At 42.3% G+C, this 18,614-nt stretch overlaps 1 protein-coding gene across 2 annotated transcripts; it reads left to right on the forward strand.

The window, feature by feature from the left end:
* The first annotated feature begins 2,768 nt into the window (after positions 1-2,768).
* lpar4 (lysophosphatidic acid receptor 4) lies at positions 2,769-16,994 on the forward strand. Of its 2 annotated transcripts, none has more exons than XM_028589521.1 (3): positions 2,769-2,811; positions 14,649-15,433; positions 15,890-16,994. In XM_028589521.1, the coding sequence occupies exons 2-3, from the start codon at positions 14,858-14,860 to the stop codon at positions 16,376-16,378; spliced, it is 1,065 nt and encodes a 354-aa protein (XP_028445322.1). In that variant the 5' UTR covers positions 2,769-2,811; positions 14,649-14,857; the 3' UTR covers positions 16,379-16,994. The 2 variants fall into 2 exon arrangements, with proteins under 2 accessions (XP_028445322.1, XP_028445321.1); XM_028589520.1 differs by lacking the exon at positions 2,769-2,811 and adding an exon at positions 9,448-9,823.
* Positions 16,995-18,614: the final 1,620 nt, after the last annotated feature.

Here is an 18,614-nt window from a genome sequence, read left to right on the forward strand (position 1 = left end):
GAGGCTTGTGAAATAAACCAATCTCACATTTAAAGAGTGAGAGATTATGATCGGGTTCATATTGTAAACATGCTCTCATCCTGCAGTCTCTAACGGTTCAATCTGGCAGACAGACAAGATGTTAAAATGAAATACGGCGCTCTGACCAATGTTTGCAAAATAAAAGAGCACAAGACAACATATTAAGTAATTTAATGTTGCTCTTTGCAGCCTCTAATTTGTGTTTCAAGATGTGTTCTGTTTGCATAATCATGTGCCCCTTGCTGCCCAATAATTCACATATGTCTGTTTACATTTTTTGGCACCATATCATTGGCACAATAAAAAGTAAAAAAGATTTGTTTTTCTTTCCATAAATGGAAACAGTTGCATCTATCCACTCAGTTACTTAGCTAGCTACTGATCAGATAATACGCACACAAAAGCAATTTTCTGCTTTTAAGAGTCAAACGATGCTGATAAGACAGAAGCCACAAAAACAGGGCTTAAGACTTGAAGACAGTACCCAGGCACATGGTGGTTGGAGCTCAGATTTCAGCCACTGTAATCATCCTTGCATTAAACAAATGTGTCTCTGATGATATAAAAGATCAAAGTTGTACATCCTGTGAGTAAACTGTTTGCATTTATGAGGAAACCTTTGACATAACCACATCACACACCACAGTTACGGCTAAAAGAAACGTCTGCTCTGACACCGAGGAGGAGAACAACTTCTAATACAGAGTTATTGTGGGCAGCTTTACTTTACTTATGTTATTCATAATTTTAGTGTGAGCTGTGTCCAACAGAGGGAAGGACAGAGCAACTGAGTCTGCTTTTGACATATTCAATACAGAGCCCTTGACAAAGTGTAAAAGACTGGAGAGGATGGAGGGACTCAGCTACTACACCAAGCTAATTAATATGGTTTCAGTAATATGGTATGTCCTCTGGCTTTTGATGTGCAATCCTAGCCCCCTCTGTTGGATTTGGTCAAGTCAGTATAGTATACAGTGATGAGATGCACTATTTTACCCAAGAAAATGTAATACAAGATTTCATACGAGAAAACTATAAAAAGCTACAGTACTTAGCTTATTCATTAACACCAGATATGAGAGAAATTATTAAATATGGTTTGCAGATTATGTCTAATTATGAGAAATACACCCACATCCATCCCAGTGTCCTTTATCATGATACACATATCTCAGTTTAATATAACATAATAAAAAGAAACCTTAAAGTAGTTGATTTCTTCTTTGTTGATTTCATTGTGGAGACTGAAGTGATGAATATTTTTTCTGGCTATTTTTAAGTCAACAAAATGAACAAATAACTGAAAATGAATACATTATTTAATATCTATATTAACAGAATGTCTGCTAGTAAAGAATTTCTCCCATCTAGTGGTGAAATTGTATATGACAATCAACTGAATATTACTTTCTAGCCCCTCCTTCTACGGTGGCCAAACCCCAAATTAACTATCTCCATCGTTTACACGCAGCTGTTCTAGCCACTCCAATATTAACGTTGGTATTGTTGCTTTGCCTGTCGCGTTGTCATTTTAATTTGATTTTTCGCTTCCCTGGAGAGTAATCTCACGCTGGCATTTGTCACGGTGCCAATAGGTGTACGAGGGTGAAATGCGGAGGTATGTCCCTCTTTGGCTAATGTATTTTAAAGATGGAGGCGCTACATGGCTGCAGTCATTCGAGCGACTCGCCCGTGTGTAGTCTGAACGTCAGATTCTACGCTTACGAGAATAATTTGATTAATTGCAAGTAATTACACATGAATGAGCACATATTTGTGAAAGAACAAAGGTTTTTTTTGCTAACGTGGCAGTGCGAGTGGCCGATGACGCTCAAGAAGCTAAAATTTCCGACAACGCCACTTGGGATAGGCCCAAGACCTTCAAAGCACACAGATCCTTTTATCCAAAATTAGGGGTCAGAGACAATATATTTATAAAAATATACAAATTTTATTTTGTGGTTCTTTCAAATGTTATATATTAAAATAACAGGATTTTCAGTTAGAAGAAAGCATACAATGAATGTTGGAAAAGTAATAAACAAAACACAATTCAAAATCAACAAACCAGCATGCATAATTAAAGAAACAAAATAAACCAAAAACAACACAAGGAAAAGAAGGACAAAAACCCACATGCAATATATACACAGTTAATACCAATATTTACAAAGTCAATGTCTGGGTGTTCAAACGCTTAGCCGTATCGATCCAAACCAGCTCTGTGCGCCCAGAACAGTCCCATACATCCAGACACTTTTTATACCAGTTTCCAGAAAAATCTGTACCAATATCCAGAACAATCAGTATCCACAACAATCTCTTTTATCCAGAACAGCAAGAGTGGGAGGAGAAACGCGCTGGCGAGTGTTGGCCGCTTAGATAGCTGTGGCACCCGGCAGCCTCCGCAGCACAAGGCTGTAGCTCGGTCCAGCGCTTTACAGGACACGCCGCGTTCAGACCCCGGATACAGGGGGCCGCGCAATCCGTCATCACATCTCAATTAGAAACTAGAAATATATTATTGAACTGCTAATAATTAGCCTGGGTAAACCCTGACGAACTTCCGGCAAAATTGAGATTTGCTCTGCAAGAGCCCATTCAAACCCATTTCCAATGTTCACAAAATTGAGGCACCAATCACAACTGCTGAGGCGGTTTTTACACCAATCACAACCGCTGAGGCGGGCTTTACGTGACGACGATAGCGCAGCGACGGCGAGCAGCTTTTCGTTTACATTCAACTTGACGGCTACCGAAGCCGTGCTTCACGTGCTCAGCGAACTGCAGGTCAGTGTGACATATGCCGATTTCATGCCGGTCAACTCTACAATTAACTGACACCATAAGTTATACGACTTACAATTCTCAAAGACGCATGCACACAGCACAGTCTCTGTTTTTCCTTTCTCTAAACCGGCGTGTGTGGCGCGTTCCCGCTCGCGGTGTGAAGCGCGTGTCCGCGCTATTCTCCCACATGTCGGGAACGTCGTGAATTAACCTGCAACATTTCAGCCGTTTGGGAATTCTTCAGCGCGTGTGCAGAAGATAACAAGTTTGCAATACGCAACACCTGCAAGGAGAAAGTATGGTTTGGAGGGACGACACCAAAAACCAAAATCATACATTTTTTAGTGGATGTGAAAAGCGTCACCCGGATCGTTGCTCTGATTGGTTGAAGGACTATCCAATGCGCCCAGAGGCATTTGAGTGGCGTCCGTTGGTGACGCCCCTCTGGAAATGAACTGTCAATGAACCTTTCCCAGACCCACTCTCAGTTACAGCTGAGAAGGGTCTGGTGTCAACCAGGCTAGCTAATAATTAAAGCGAGGAAATACTTGATTTTTGGGGGGATGTTGGGAGGACTTTGACTCAAGACCTCTGCTGTCAATAAAGCACATTAGAATTAAACTCAATTCAATTACCCCCCAAGCTTTCTCTTTATTCAATCATCAAATCTAGTTAATCTGTTAGGAAACAGGATGCATTATAGACTGATTGCTGAAATTGATCAAATTTGGTTTTCATTCCTTGTCAACTACAGTCTGTCTTCAGCCCTGCTACATAAAACTTTATATCTGTAAAGAAAGCTTTTAACTGAATTTAGCTTCATTAAAAATCTGATCTTTGGCAGACAAATAAGTTCTAAGTAATGATTAAATTATCAGCACAATTTTGATTTTAAGTTTATAACAGCCGTGTAGTAGTTCTTATGAATTAACGCTTCCCAACTTCAGTTTTATGAGCAAATCTACATTTGAGAAAGGAGGTGGAGTTGACATTTTGTTTAATAAATATTTCCAATGCAAGCAGATTTCTTATGGACATTTTTCTTCTTTTATCTGTATTATCTTATTTACTGAAATCCTATTTAAATTGTTCTTTTATATTATATTATATTATATATTATGTAAAGCAATTGTTGTTGAAAGGAGCAATACAAATAAACTGGCCTTGCCAAGAAGACCATGTGTGGAAATGATTCATCAAACCTACAGCAGACTCTTTGCCATATATATACAGTATACACTGAGGCAAGGTACATCAGCCCATTATATCACAGAGACAAACAGCGGCTCTGTCTGCACAGTTCGGGGTCAGTCTGGTCAGCCTGTCTGTCTCGTCTCTCAGTCTGGTGAACGAGTGCTCATCCATGGCTGCTCATGCTGAACCTATCAGCGCTTTGGGGTAAACAACCGCTGCTCGATCTCCGGCTGGAGCTGCCCAGTGTCTGTGGTCTCCCTCCGCGGCAGCATTGATCCGGGCTCCGCTCTGCTGTGGATGAGCTGGTGTCTTATCAGGCTGAACGCTGGCTCACAGGGGATAAGGTCAGCTATAGACGTAAACACATACACACTTAGGACACCCTACTGCAGTCATGTTAATATTAGTCCATAAAGGCCATACAGCTCAAGACGCCTGTGTTGTACTGCCTTGCTTTTGTCCGACTCTGTTGTTAGGGCAGAGGTATGTATGGCACAAAGGGGCTGCCCCTAACCCTTCTGGAGCCAATGAATGAGAGGATGGACAAAGGCAAAGGGAGGAGAGCAAAGGATATACACTCATCATCGCATTAAAGGAGAGCAGGACACAGGGGTCGAAGAAGAGAGGAGATGGATGGATGGAGGGAGGGAGAGAGAGAGGGTGAAGTGGGGAGTGCGGTAATGGGCTCTTTGTTCTGGTTGGTGTGACTCACAAAGCCTTGGCCGGGCAGCACAGCTTAGTTACCGTTACCAAACACAGAGAATAAGGAGGGAGGTGTGTGTGTGTGTGTGTGTGTGTGTGTGTGTGTGTGTGTGTGTGTGTGTGTGTGTGTGTGTGTGTGTGTGTGTGTGTGTGTGTGTGTGTGTGTTTTCTGCAACCCAATCAAACCTTACTTAAACCATTTATTCTGGTTCATCCAATCATGACATTGCAACACAGCTTTAGCTCCTCTGTCTTTGCTTTTAGATGTGTTTTTCTGCCACAGTTGGCTGCTTTGACTGTCAGTACATCACAGGCAACCGACCATAAGTTCACCCATCACCTTTTAATAAGGTGTCCTCCACTGTACAAATGGACATGAGAATGCTTTGTTCCACAGTGTTTTTTAGCCACGATAGTGGAAAAGTGCTGATCAAGACTGAAATATTTGTATAACTATCGAATGAATTACCATTGTTAGAATTTCCCATAACTTCTCATCTAGCTCCATTATCAGGTCAAAATTCTAGTTTGTCCAATACCAAATACCTGCAAAACTAATGACATTCCCATCAGCCTCAGCTGTACTTTGTGTTTAGTGCCAACTAGTAAATGCTAGGCAATGGCAACATTACTGTTACCGATAGCATTGAAGCCGCCAAGGCTAACAATTTAGCTAGCTAGCGAGTTGGTAACATAATGCAGGAAATGCAAAGGCTTGATGACAGAGGAAAAAGATGAGGCTGTCGGGAATATCACCATTTTCCTTAGACATCAAATTACAAAGAAAAACTCTGTAGGACAACAATTACAATATATAAAAAATGTACTGTACTTCCTCTGCCATTTCCTAAAATGTCAGCAAACTAGTTGGAGCATTCAGAAAATGTTCACTTTCAATGTCATGAATACCACAAGAGAGTGGCGTTCATATGGACTGTTCTCCTGGACATTGGTAAAGGCAACCCCAGTTGAAGGCAGCAATTGACATGTTAGCTTTGTCACTGTGAGCAAGCTAGCATTCTGATGTTAGCATTTAGCTTAAAGCATCACTGTGTCCAAGTAGGCTATGCCTCAATGAGCCGCATGGCTGTAGACTCTCAGTCCAGGAATTTGTTATTGGCAGGAAACATCAAAAACTCACAAGAAATGTGTACACATTTTACAAAAACATCTACTAATACTAAAAAATAACAGTTCCATAGAAAATGATGATACTGGGGCCTTTTTATGGGGTATGAAATGAAAATTTTATTTTTATCTTAGGAAATCCTATGACAGTGCAGGGGTCAGTAACCTTTACTATCAAAAGCCATTTTTGGTCCCAAATGTTTTTAAATAATCTGTCTGGAGCCGGAAAACATATTTAAAGTCAGTCTTATAATGAACATAACACAGTCTATTTAAGTCTAAATTAGCTTATAAACATTACTTAAAGATCTAAATGAACATCCATTAGTATGGTCATAGGCGCCGATTTATGTTTTCCTCTGTGGGTGCTCACGGGTGCACGCCCTTTAAATGTTTGCATTTCAGAACCTTAGGAAATGGACAGCGGCCGACACGAACACACAGACTTATTAACTCAATAATAAAGTAAAGTAGGTAGTAAAGTATCTTTCAACTCAGGACAGCGCCAATTCGTACAAATAAAGATAGGATTGGAGATGAATCATTTAACTGACACGTAACCGCGATCAGCTTCGTGGGAAATTAAGAATCAATGCCACCTGTTGTTATCTGCTTCTGACAGGGCACTGGTGGAACTCTCTGCACTGGTGGTGGATGTCGATGCACTTGCATCATTAGGTTTTGCTTTTTTAATAACAAATGTGTCCATTTTAGTCTCACTCTGATTACCTAATGCACATGCACGCACTGTATAGTGGGGGTATGGAGGGGGGTCACTAAAGAGGCGTTTTCATCCGAGAGACGCTGTGATTGGTGGATAGGATATGGAGCAGGGGACTGACAGCAACATAACCAATCACACTATGACAGATGCTCCACTAAGCACCAACTGCAATGTTTAATTTGAAGTGAATGTAGCCTACTGGCAGTCTGGCACACGTGGGTGCTCAGTATTTTCCGTGTGTGCTCTGGAGCTTGATGAAGCCTATGAGTATGGTGAAGTTTATTGACATTTTTATGGCCCTGTCTTTGCGAAGAGGGGCATATATTTCATTTTCTCAATATTACCAATTTTGTTTGTTAAAGCTTACAATCAAGCAATTGCCAAATGAGTTGCTACAAAGCTAATTAAGACTATCAGCTCCACACAACTCTCTCTGGATTTCTCAGTATGGTTGTGTTCAGAAGATTGTGTCGTCCGGTGACTTTCCCGTGCAGAAACTCAAGTGAAGATAATGACCTCCTCTGAAGAGTCCATCATGTTCTTTTAATCCTCCGTGTCCTCCTTGGCTACTAGCAACTGCATGTAAGGCTTGTATCATGTGCACACGCCGACAGTTTTGTTGTCATTACTTAGAACGGCTTTGGAAGTCTTTCAATATTACTTTTTTGTTGTTTGCTAATTTCTCATTGCAGATTAGCATAGCGGTAAACCAGCAGTGTTGGTGGTGAAAGCAAATTAATCTGTCGAAGCACTGTTAAATTCTTCAAGTCTTTTTTTTTTTGAGATTTTGAATCCATGGCTAGTCTATGGAAACTCAAGACTGCTATTAAGGTTTGGCAAAATTTAAATGGTATGGCTAATGCGCCAGCCTGTAGACGTAGGCTAAGATGCACATTTCACGTGACTAAAATGTTATGTAGCCTAAATGAAGAATGTAAGAATTACTTTAGGCCTACAAAATATTAAATGAAATTCAGAATGTTAAAAAAACATTCACTTCCATATACCTTTTTGTCAAAGCCACAGGGAGCCACTAGCTTAAGAGCTGCAGTGACCCCGCTCTAGTGGGTCACTGCTGCCAAAATTGTCTTTTCCAAATTAACAGGAAACTCCTTCAAAATATTTGAAAATGATTATAAAGCAATACCATATTTGAGCTGACTAAATCAAGGAAAGGAATCATGTTATGAAACATCATTAAGGAAACATGTTTGTATCACAATGTGTGACTCATACTTCTTTTAACACATGCACTTCAACACCAACAATCCAGAGGTCAAAGACATCTGGGGTTGTGTAATGGCTTGCGTGGGTGTGTGTGCATGTTAAACGTGTGTGTGTGTGTGTGTGTGTGTGTGTGTGTGTGTGTGTGTGTGTGTGTGTGTTTGTTTCAGGCAGCCTATGCAGTAAGCAGGATGTCCTGTCCTCCCTGTTGCTATTGTGCTGTGGTCAGCCTGCCAGACGCTACCCCCAAAGACCACTTCCCCTCTGTCAAGTGCATCTGTCTCTCTTGGGCTCACCCACGCACACACACCCCCACACACGCAGCTCCATGCCAGCCTGAACACAATGGGAATCGGTCCAACACCGCCCTGTCACCTGGCTAAAAATAACTCCTTTGGTAGCCTCAGACATGAAGATTGTAGTGTAACAATGGTGTGGCAGGACTTTGATCAGCCAAAATAGCAGCCGAAATAGCATTGTGCTGTTATTCTGAGGCATCACACAGTTCACAGTGGTTGGTGTGAGACTCAGAAGATGTCACACCCACTTTGACCTTTAATTATACTGCATTCTCCTTTAATTCACTTTACAGGTATACAAAATTATAAATATTTTTAATGTTTATACATACATTATGGTCTAATGCAAGTGACTTCCCATGAAAAGTTCAGTTATTCTCTGATGTAAACAAGCACTTAATCTCAGTTTAATCTACTTTAATTGATCAAATGGAGTTTAAGAACCCTCTAGACTAGAAAAAGTACAATATCCTAAAGTAGAAATACCACAATAGTAGGCTATGCTCACTTTTGCATATTTTATATAAGCATACTTTTTAATGTTAAAACTGGTGGAGGTGAAACTAGGCTACTTCATACACTGCGTTGTAACATAATCTATAGCAATACATCATATTGTAGTTGTTGATCATGTAAAATCTGAATCTGCAAAGAAACTAGTAACTAAAGCTTTAGAAGGTAATATAATGAAAATACTCAAGTATAGCGCAATACATGGATAAAGTTACTTTCGACCACTGGTCAATGACACAGCAGAAATGTCTATCACATCAATCTACAGTGAGGTTAATAAAAAACAGCCATGTATATTAGCCTATATCCGTGGTTCCCAAACCTTTTTTACGTCAAGGACCTCTAAATTATACCACGGACCCCCAGGAGCCACTATCTGATAGGACTTTTGCTTATAGATGTTTTATTAACTACAGAAAATGTATGAAACCTGTGACCAAAATAGTCATACATTCTGTCATTGTGTTACTTTTGTAATAATAATGAATAATAGTGAAAAAAGACCCCCTGGAACCACCTCAAGGACCCCTGGGGTTCCCCAAACCCCACTTTGGTAACCACTGGCCTATATAATCAAAGTGTGATTCTGGGGGCGACCTCTAGCTCACCCAGTCAGAGCGTGCGCCCCATTTAGGCTGAGGCCTTTGCAGCGGCCCTTCGCTGCGTGTTATCCCCCATATCTCTCCCACCTTTCTTGTCTATCCACTGTCACTCTGAAATAAAGGGGGAAAAAATTGTATTTCTGGTTTTAATAAACATGTGAGGTGATGACACTAGCCCGTGCCCCCCCCACCCCGTCCTTTACTCCTTCTTCACACTCCCCTCCTCCCTCTCCCTACCGCCCAGCCGAGGTGCTATTGTCTCGTTTCCTGTGGCCGTGCAAGCAGCTCTCCACGTACACGGCGCATCACGCCTCGCGCACAGCCCCCACCAGCCGGGTGAGCAGGCGCGGTGGACGGTGATGTTGTCCCATTCCTAGCAGGCGGACGGAGCGAGTCGTCGGCATTAATTGAAGAACTCACACCCGCAGTGTTTGTTGTCGCTAATTAGCTTCAAAGCGCTTCCATGACTTCTCCGTGCTTGTTTGGTACTATTTGATTCGGGACGGTCGGAAACCACGAGCCAAACAGACCGAGCAGCACCAACACGTTTGGGAGAAGAAGTATGGAGTTTTTCTTCTGACAGCTGCGCCGCTGCACTGCTGCCAGACAGACATCAGTGACCAGAGGTGAGCTGTCACCCTCCATTCAGCTGCCAGTAATTCTAGTCTGCTTTATCTTCAGACAATAACTCTTTTTGTGTAGAGTTGACAATTTTTTTTTTTTTTTTTTGTCATTAGCTGAGAAAAAACTTTGAGTTGCTGTTTGCACATAATAAATTTAATGTAACGTTAGCCGACTGGTTTAACCACAAAATCCGAGGTGACGAAATGCAGCTAGCTTAGATGTTACGTTACTTTGTAGGACAAGGCTTTGCACTGTTGTGGTGTAAGTACACACACACCTTTTAATACAGGCTAATGCAATTCACTACACACTCTGTGCACTGAACTTTGTTGTATGCAAGGATTGATTATAAGGGATATGGTAGATTTAATATGCATCACAAGGCTTAACTCATGTGTTTAGGGGCACAGAACAATTTTCAGTTACACTTTACTTGAAGGTATCTACATAAGAGTGACATGACTCTGTCCTGAACGTGTCATAGACATTATAAAGAAGTCATAACGTTTATGACATAACGCTTCTTTTAGTAAGTCGTGTCCTTCGGTTTTTGTCATGACAAGTTATGGTTAGGGTTAGGGTTAGAGTTCATGTGTCATGACTTATGTGTCATGTGTTTATGACTGTGTCATGTCACTCTTATGTAGATACCTTCAAGTAAAGTGTTACCCAATTTTCAATAGGCTCATGCAAACTACAACATCACTCTAAATTGCAGCAGTGGTGGAAGAAATTTGACTTTCTTTAAGTGAAAGTTGGAATACCACAACATAAAGTACAGTACTTGAGTTAATGTACTTAGTTACGTTCCACCACTCAATTGCAGTTAGCCTCAACATTTAGGTGCTGATTGAATGCCAATCTAGACAGCACCTCATTTTTCTCCACAGTCTCATCAAAAACTATTGGGTTAATGGACCAACAGTTGAACATATAAACGTTATAAAGAAGCATTTGGAGGACTGCATATTCATCATGATATTGGTGGAGTGTGATGTAACTTGAGACATCATTCTAACAAGACCTTTCTGATTAAAACACATAAACCTAAAAACTAACTTCATTAGCTCTACTGGCTGTAAGCATCGAAGATGTTCTCTCTAACACTGCACGCCTGGTTGTCCTCCACCTTCAACTCTCCCTGCCTTCTTCCTCCCGCCATGTGAGAGAAAGGAACAGCTGGATCTGAGCTGAGCCTGAACTCGATCTGTTCAGATCAGCGGGTCCCAGAGGCCCAATTCTGTCACTGCCGCGGCCGACTGCGGGGGGAAACCCTTTAACTGTGCAGCTGTCCACGACCTGTACATGAAATCCACACGCACACACAAACAAACACACACACACACACACACACACACACAGGTCTGAAATCCCCACCACAGGACTCCTAGAAATCCACAACATGCTTTAAATGTGTCTCTGCTACAGATCTGAAGTAGAGGTGGTGCCTGTCTCTTACACATAAACGTAGCAGCCAAATGCAATGTTCTATAGAGTTGGCTTCCTTCAGAAACAACATCAGCTGAATATGAAGCCGGCACTGTCAGAGGTCCTGGGACTGAGCCACAGTACACAGAACTCTACTGTGTGTGTGTGTGTGTGTGTGTGTGTGTGTGTGTGTGTGTGTGTGTGTGTGAGAGGACTGGCACATGTAGTTTGTAAGTGTTTGCCTGCTTGTGTATGCACGTGTGGAGACTTGTGAATATGTAAGTGTGTGTTTGGTGCAGATGGGTACAGTGAGGGTATTGTGAGGGCCAGTGGAGGCTTTCTGGGAGTCGTGTGAAAACGCAGTAAAGATGTCACATTGCAGCTGGCACAGGACAGGACTGATGGACTGCTTACACTCACAGAGTTGCCTTTGTGTGTGTTTGTGTTGTGTGTGTGGTGAAAAGACCGATCTTTCCAGAGACACTCAGGATTTTTCCACTGGATGCCAGTAGGCCTATAGGCTGACCACCTCACTGTTGCATAACACAAGATGATGCCAGTTTGGCTTGTTAAATCGGGTGCTGTAGCCATTTAGATTTGCACTCCCATAAAGTTGGAGGACTTTGGAGAGAGATTTTGAAAGAAAGATAAAGAAGGATTGTCACAATCAACACAGCAGAGGCTGAGAGTTTTGTAGTCCGTAACAGAGGTCAAGCTCCACAAGTGTTGGATTTCCTTGATAGACTTTCATCAGACCGTCTCCCTGCCGGGTGACCCTGCCCAATCTTTCAAACTCGACATCTTTAGTTTTTAAGACACAATTTGTAGCCCCTTATTCCAAGGCAAGACATAACATTATGAGGGTTATTTTTTTTCAGATTTTGGAAACCTCTTAGCCTCGTGAGAGCGTCCTGATCTCGCGAGCTCCAGTTTTCCACTCGCAGATCAGTCTGGCATCTTGAGGCAGAGAAAATTTGGAGCCGTTAGCCAACCGACCGGGCCAATCAGCGTTGGTTTTGAGGTGGGTTAGGTGGTGATAGACAGATGGTTTATCCAATCAGCTAACCAGTATTTTCAGACAGCGGTAGCCCTAATTCTGTTAGCCGCTCGCTAATGCTTTTTTTCTCTTGGATCCTTCTTTTGGAATATGGTCCTGGAACCTGAAATGGTGTCTTTTATTCCTAAATTCTCGTTACACAAACGGCAAATCTCCTTTACCGACATGTTGCTTGCATGCTGAGCTAACGAGCTATGCTTTGCCTGCAGCAGCAGGGGCGGGCTTGTGGTTGTATTTTCATACGCTTCGTGGATCTGATTGGTTGATTTGGCCCGTCTATCACCAACATAGGTGATAGACAGATGGTTCATCCAATCAGCTAACCAGTATTTCCGCCCCTTCCCAAAAGTTCTCCAACGGAAAGTTCCCAGATGGATATGCCGAGCAAATGCGAAGCAATCCATCTGGCGGAGTCAGGTTAGAAACCTCTAGCCAGAGCCACAGAAAACATTATACAACTGTTTTATGTGCTGCACAGTACTTGTCCTGACTAGTGAAGTGAAATAGATGTGGTGGAGTTTCCTTTTTAGATTGAGAGTAGGGCTGGGCGATATGGACAAAATCAAATATCACAATATATTTGACCAAATACCTCGATATCGATCCCGCAACGATATTGTTGTGTTGACTATTGGTGCTTTAACAAAATATTTACACAATGAGATTTTAGATAAATAATCATCAGTAATGTGGATATAATGACTAAGTGGGTAAAGGCAAATAATAGAACAGTTACAACAGTCTGGTAACTTCAGAAAATTACATCACTTTACTGGAATGCAGCCTTTAAAACCAGGAAAAGACAACACTTATGCCATATTACGATATCCAAAATCTAAGACAATATCTGGTCTCATATCGATATAATATCAGTATATAATATCAGTATATTGCCCAGCTCTAATTGAGAGAGACGTGAAGTTACCTCTGCTTTTGTTTTGGCTGAGTCACTTATATGTTCAGCGATTCAGTCCAATACTCCACACCAGTTGTTGGGCACATGTCTTCGTGGTTCAGTTCACAACATTTATTTGCCAGCAAAAAACTACTAAGAGAGTGTTTGTGAAAATGTACAGTGTTGCAGTTGCAGAGTAGGCGCAATGAGATAATGTGTGGCTTCTACACTGAAACAGTGTAGTTGTGCTGATTAATGCCTCTGTACGTGTAAGGTTTGAACAAAAACTCAAATCTGCAATCACTTAGTTAGTGTGTTACATATTGTGTCATTTGTTATTATATTGTGTTATTTGTCTTACAAAACAAAACATAACGTGCAATTTTCTGACATGATCAATAACTCTTTGGTCATCACTTCCGCAGTACAAAAAAAGTTGAATGTGGATGTAGAATATCAAGTGTGTTAATAGAACACAGCGCACTACGATAGAGATAACTCAAAGTCAACACATTCCCAACAATCTAGTTCCTGTTCCGACCCAAATATTTCGATTTGAGTGAATGACTAGAAAACGCATTGTCTTTTACATGTCAAATCATTTCAATTGTTCATGTTTGACAACAAAACTATTGTATATCATGACAACACTGCTGTGTGATGGTGGGAGCAGCAGAGTTATTTACTTCCTCCAGTTGGAGCTCAGCCTTAGATACTTTCTGAACTTTTGCAGTTGGAAGGGGATTTGACACTGGTCTCTTTTACATCGGCTGAAGGGAAGTATGTCTAACCTCCTAATCTACAGTACACGTTTCTGTCTCTGGCAGCCATTTACCTCTCACAGTCCTGATGACAGCCTGAGTGCCGCATGCCACACTGCCATGTGAACTGAAACCCTGTGGACGAATGAGACTTTATTTATACTGACAGATAAGACAAGAATGGCATAAAGGCATACACATGCTGACTAACATGCAAATAAACTGAATGTTACAGCCATGGCAAAATTGACTAAATGCAAGTTAGAAAGTAGATTTTTAAACATTTAAAATGTTTTTTTCTTTCTCTGCGAATTATTTTAAATGTATACTGCTTTACTTTGCTGTCAGACACATTGATAAATGTTATAAAAAATATGTGACGGTAGTATTAATTGTATGGGGAAAAAAATGGAGGTGTTTGCATGTTGGCCAGATGTCTTATCAGAAAAATTCCTATCTATATGCAATCGTTCGCTGTACATTCGAGATTCAGTGTAACGTGGAATAAATGTCTGCCTTCTATACGTTTATATACACTAAACATACAAATGTGCATGATGTAATGGCTAAAGGCGTACACATTTTACAATATGCTTCATCTTATGGGGAACTGGAGTTGTTTACTTCTCGGGCTGTAACTTTTATAGCGAGGAAGTGACCGTGTGCTTTTCCTTCTCTCTCCACAGGATGACTGACCATCCCCGCAGCCGTGCATCCTGACTGTCCCGGCCTCCATTTGTGTGTCTGAACGTCCACGATGACTTGGAGGAGACTTGACGGGTGGATCCCCTGCTGAAACCTCCGGTCCCCAGATATCTGCCGCGACTCCCCCCTTTCCTGACGGCTTTGGCGTACCCTGTTTCTGTGGAGCAGCCTCCCTCTTAAAGCTGCCACCATGGCTAGCCTGGTGCTCAACGAGACCGGAATGGAGGAATGCGGCATTGACGACTCCTTCAAGTACAACTTGTATTCGGTGGTTTACAGCATGGTCTTTGTCTTAGGCCTGACCACCAACTGCGCCGCCCTCTTTGTGTTCTGCTTCCGGATGAAGATGCGCAACGAGACCACAATGTTTATGACTAATTTAGCGCTATCCGATCTGGTGTTTGTTTTCACGCTGCCGTTCAAGGTCTTCTACAATGTTAACCGCCATTGGCCATTTGGAGATGGACTGTGTAAGGTCTCAGGAACAGCCTTCATCACCAACATCTACGGCAGCATGCTCTTCCTCACCTGCATCAGCGTGGACCGCTTCCTGGCGATAGTCTACCCGTTCCGCTCCCGCTCCATCCGCACGCGCAGGAACGCGGCGCTGGTGTGTGCCGCCGTGTGGCTGACCATCGTAGGAGGAGGGATATCAGTGACCTTCTTCTCCACCATTAACAGCACAAACAGAGCCACCACTTGCTTTGAGGGCTTCTCCAAGAGCACCTGGAGGACCTACCTGTCCAAAATCACCATTTTCATCGAGGTGAGTGAGGAGAGACAGGCTCTGATAGGCACATGGACACATATTCACATATGGGCTGTGTATCGTTAAAAAATATTCAATAGTTCATTTACAATACTTTTTTCCATACCAACTTTATAAAACAAAAAGAAATTACACATTAATCTTTTTATTTATTTTTCAGCTCCGACTATGTGCAACGTTAGACAGCCAATCACAGACATTATTAGATCTCGGTAGAAGCATGCTTCATGCTTATTGGCTCACTGATGCTGATGAGATTTACTCCTTGGATATTGAAATTGGGTATTGAGTGGCATAGAGGCATTTTTCGATACTCAATACTTTAAAGGCAATTCGGTCGGTGCCTAAAAAGTATTGAATTCGGTGCCCAACATTTTATTTTTTTATTAAGCCAACCAGAGACATAGCAGTGATGTTCTACTTTATTTTTTTATGCTTCTTATTGATTTCCAGGTTGTGGGCTTCCTTCTCCCCCTCCTGGCCAACTTGGTATGCTCCTTGCTTGTTCTGCGGACGCTGCGGCGTCCGATGACTGTTGGTCATGGCTGCGACAGCAAGAAACGTGTCCTGCGGATGATTTTGGTCCATCTGGGCATCTTCATCATCTGCTTTGTCCCTTACAACTCCATCCTCTTCCTGTACGCCCTGGTGCGGACCCAGGCCCTGGCTAACTGCGCGGTGGAGCGCTTTGCCCGAACTCTTTACCCCATCACTCTGTGCCTGGCCAGCCTCAACTGCTGCCTGGACCCTGTGGTCTACTACTTCACCTCAGAGAGCTTCCAGAAAAGCTTGACCATGGGAGGCAAAGGGTCGGGCTCCCGGCCTGAGAGTATCCCCCGCAGCGACACTGAGACCCAGGACACAGAAAACACTCTCCCCAGAGACACACACACTCTGGCCAGCAATGGAAAAGAGTCAAAGGTGTCTGAGAGTCAGTTCTGACTCAGCAGGGACAAAAGGCAGTAAAGAAGGACAGTGTGGGTTTGACAGGAGCCCTGAATTTGACAAATAAAGCAATCAGCTGTTTGGTCCTGGAAGTGACAAAACACATAACTCTGCAGATTAGTTAAGTCCTGAGGTAAGTCCTGAGGTATGGCCTGGGCTTTACAGATTAATCCACCGCTGGAGCGCAGAGGAATGTATCTGTTTGTGTTTATTATGAGAGAACACTACAGGGATCAGAGACCCAGCCAAACCAGGACTATTGTCCAGTGACACGCAGAGCCTCTAAAAGAGACTGCAACACATCATCACTCAGGCTTAACACACACAAACACTCACAAATGCACTGGATTTTGAATAGAATGGAGATTTCCATCCACATTGTTGAAATATGCTGTTTAGTACTTTTGTAACACACTGAGCCCTTAAGTTTTATTGTTATGACGTTGAAGCTTTCACAGCACATTATATCATTATAGACATTAATGTTCTGGGACTCTTTAGTGTGGTGAGACCCATTGTTGTTATAACACAGCAGCGCGCTGACCTACTGAGTTAGATGTGTCTCATGTTGACGTTTTGAGGCCATTAAATGTCTGTTTCAAGTTGCATTCGCGACTGAATTTATTACTTCTGTCCCACACCTCGTGCCTGTTGCCTTGGTCAAACATTCTGAACTAGCCTTTGTCAGCATGACTGTAGGTTTGAACTTACGGAGGAGTTTTTTTTACTCCGCCTCTTCATTTCCATCAAGCAGCCAGAGCGATCTTGTTCTGCGAGCAGAATGCAGCTCTGATCCAGTCGAGGACCTTGGCCTGTGTGCTGTGTCACAGGCCAAATGCTTATTATGACTGGAGCAACGGTCCATTGTTTGCTTCTGAATGAGCTCTCTCTCTGTCTTAATCTGGCCTTAGACTGCTTAAAGTCTCTTACACACAGCAATGCACACACACTCCAAAGTACAGTTGAACACTAAAAACTCAAATCATCGTGTTACACTGCACGTAGAGCAAAACAGTAATGTCAGCAGATTCAGGGGTTTGCCTGTATAAATTTGCGGTCCTTTTGGTGAATATGTTTATCCAAAAGGCATTGGGTACGCCATCAGAACATGCATTTCTGTCACACAGGATATAACTAACTGACAGTAGGCTAGCTAGGTTGCAGAGCTTTTATTCCCTCTTCAACTCTTTATTGAATGAACTCATGTGCAGTCCTAAAAACCAAATGCCAGGGAGTAAACAGCACAGTACAGAGAAAGTGGAAAGATTCTCTGAGAGCTATTGCGACGCTAGCATGTTCCCGGCTTGCTTGTGTGTTGGCCTTTAACAGTGACAGTGTGCAGAGTCACTGTAAGGACCAGCAGCAGGGTCGTCTATATGTTTCTGTTTGTACTGTATGTATACAACAGGCTCCTGCTGGAGAGGGGGACATTATACATGATGTTAGTACAAGTTGTTTATCCATTCCTTCACAGAGCCATGCTGAGTTAGAGATCTGTGGCCTTACTTGGGAATGATTCCAGACCTGCCAACCTTGAAAAACCTTTTTGAGTAGCAACTTACGGATTTTTAGTTACGATTATTAGTTCTGGTTCATGAACACGGCGGCACACACGTGGAATAATTGTGCCATTAAATGTCAAATCTGTATACATTTTAAACCCTAGAAAATAATTATGTTCAAGTAGGCTACTAAATAAAACATTTTATTTAAATTATCGGTTGTATTTAATACAATTAATTGGATCATAATATAATCCAATAAAATATATTACACTGCATAATGAGCACTTTTACTTTTGGTACTTTAAAGGTCCCATGGCATGAAAATTTCACTTTATGAGGTTTTTTAACATTAATATGCGTTCCCCCAGCCTGCCTATGGTCCCCAATTGGCTTGAAATGGTGATAGGTGTAAACTGAGCCCTGGTTATCCTGCTCTGCCTTTGAGAAAATGAAAGCTCAGATGAGCTGTTCTGGAATCTTGCTTGTTATGAGGTCATAACAAGCAAGATTACCTCCCCTTTCTCTGCTTTGCCCGCCCAGAGAATTTGGCCAACCCATGAGAGAGAGAGAGACATCATGGCTTTCAAATGAGAAAAGTGGCAGTTGGTCAAGGCCACACCCCCACCCTCCACCTTGCCCCCCCCTCTCTCCTCCTCAATAGCTTCAGACACAGAAATGGCACATCCTAAGGAAAGCTCATTGTGGGACTGGCTCTAGTGGCTGTAATT

Source organism: Perca flavescens, chromosome 10, assembly GCF_004354835.1.
Source record: "Perca flavescens isolate YP-PL-M2 chromosome 10, PFLA_1.0, whole genome shotgun sequence".
Taxonomy (NCBI): Eukaryota; Metazoa; Chordata; class Actinopteri; order Perciformes; family Percidae; genus Perca; species Perca flavescens.

Excerpts from the sequence above, each read along its gene's own strand:
- lpar4 (XM_028589521.1), top strand. The coding sequence starts at position 14,858 with ATGGCTAGCCTGGTGCTCAACGAGACCGGAATGGAGGAATGCGGCATT. Across the intron at positions 15,434-15,889 it reads AAATCACCATTTTCATCGAG|GTTGTGGGCTTCCTTCTCCC; the intron begins GTGAGTGAGGAG and ends ATTGATTTCCAG.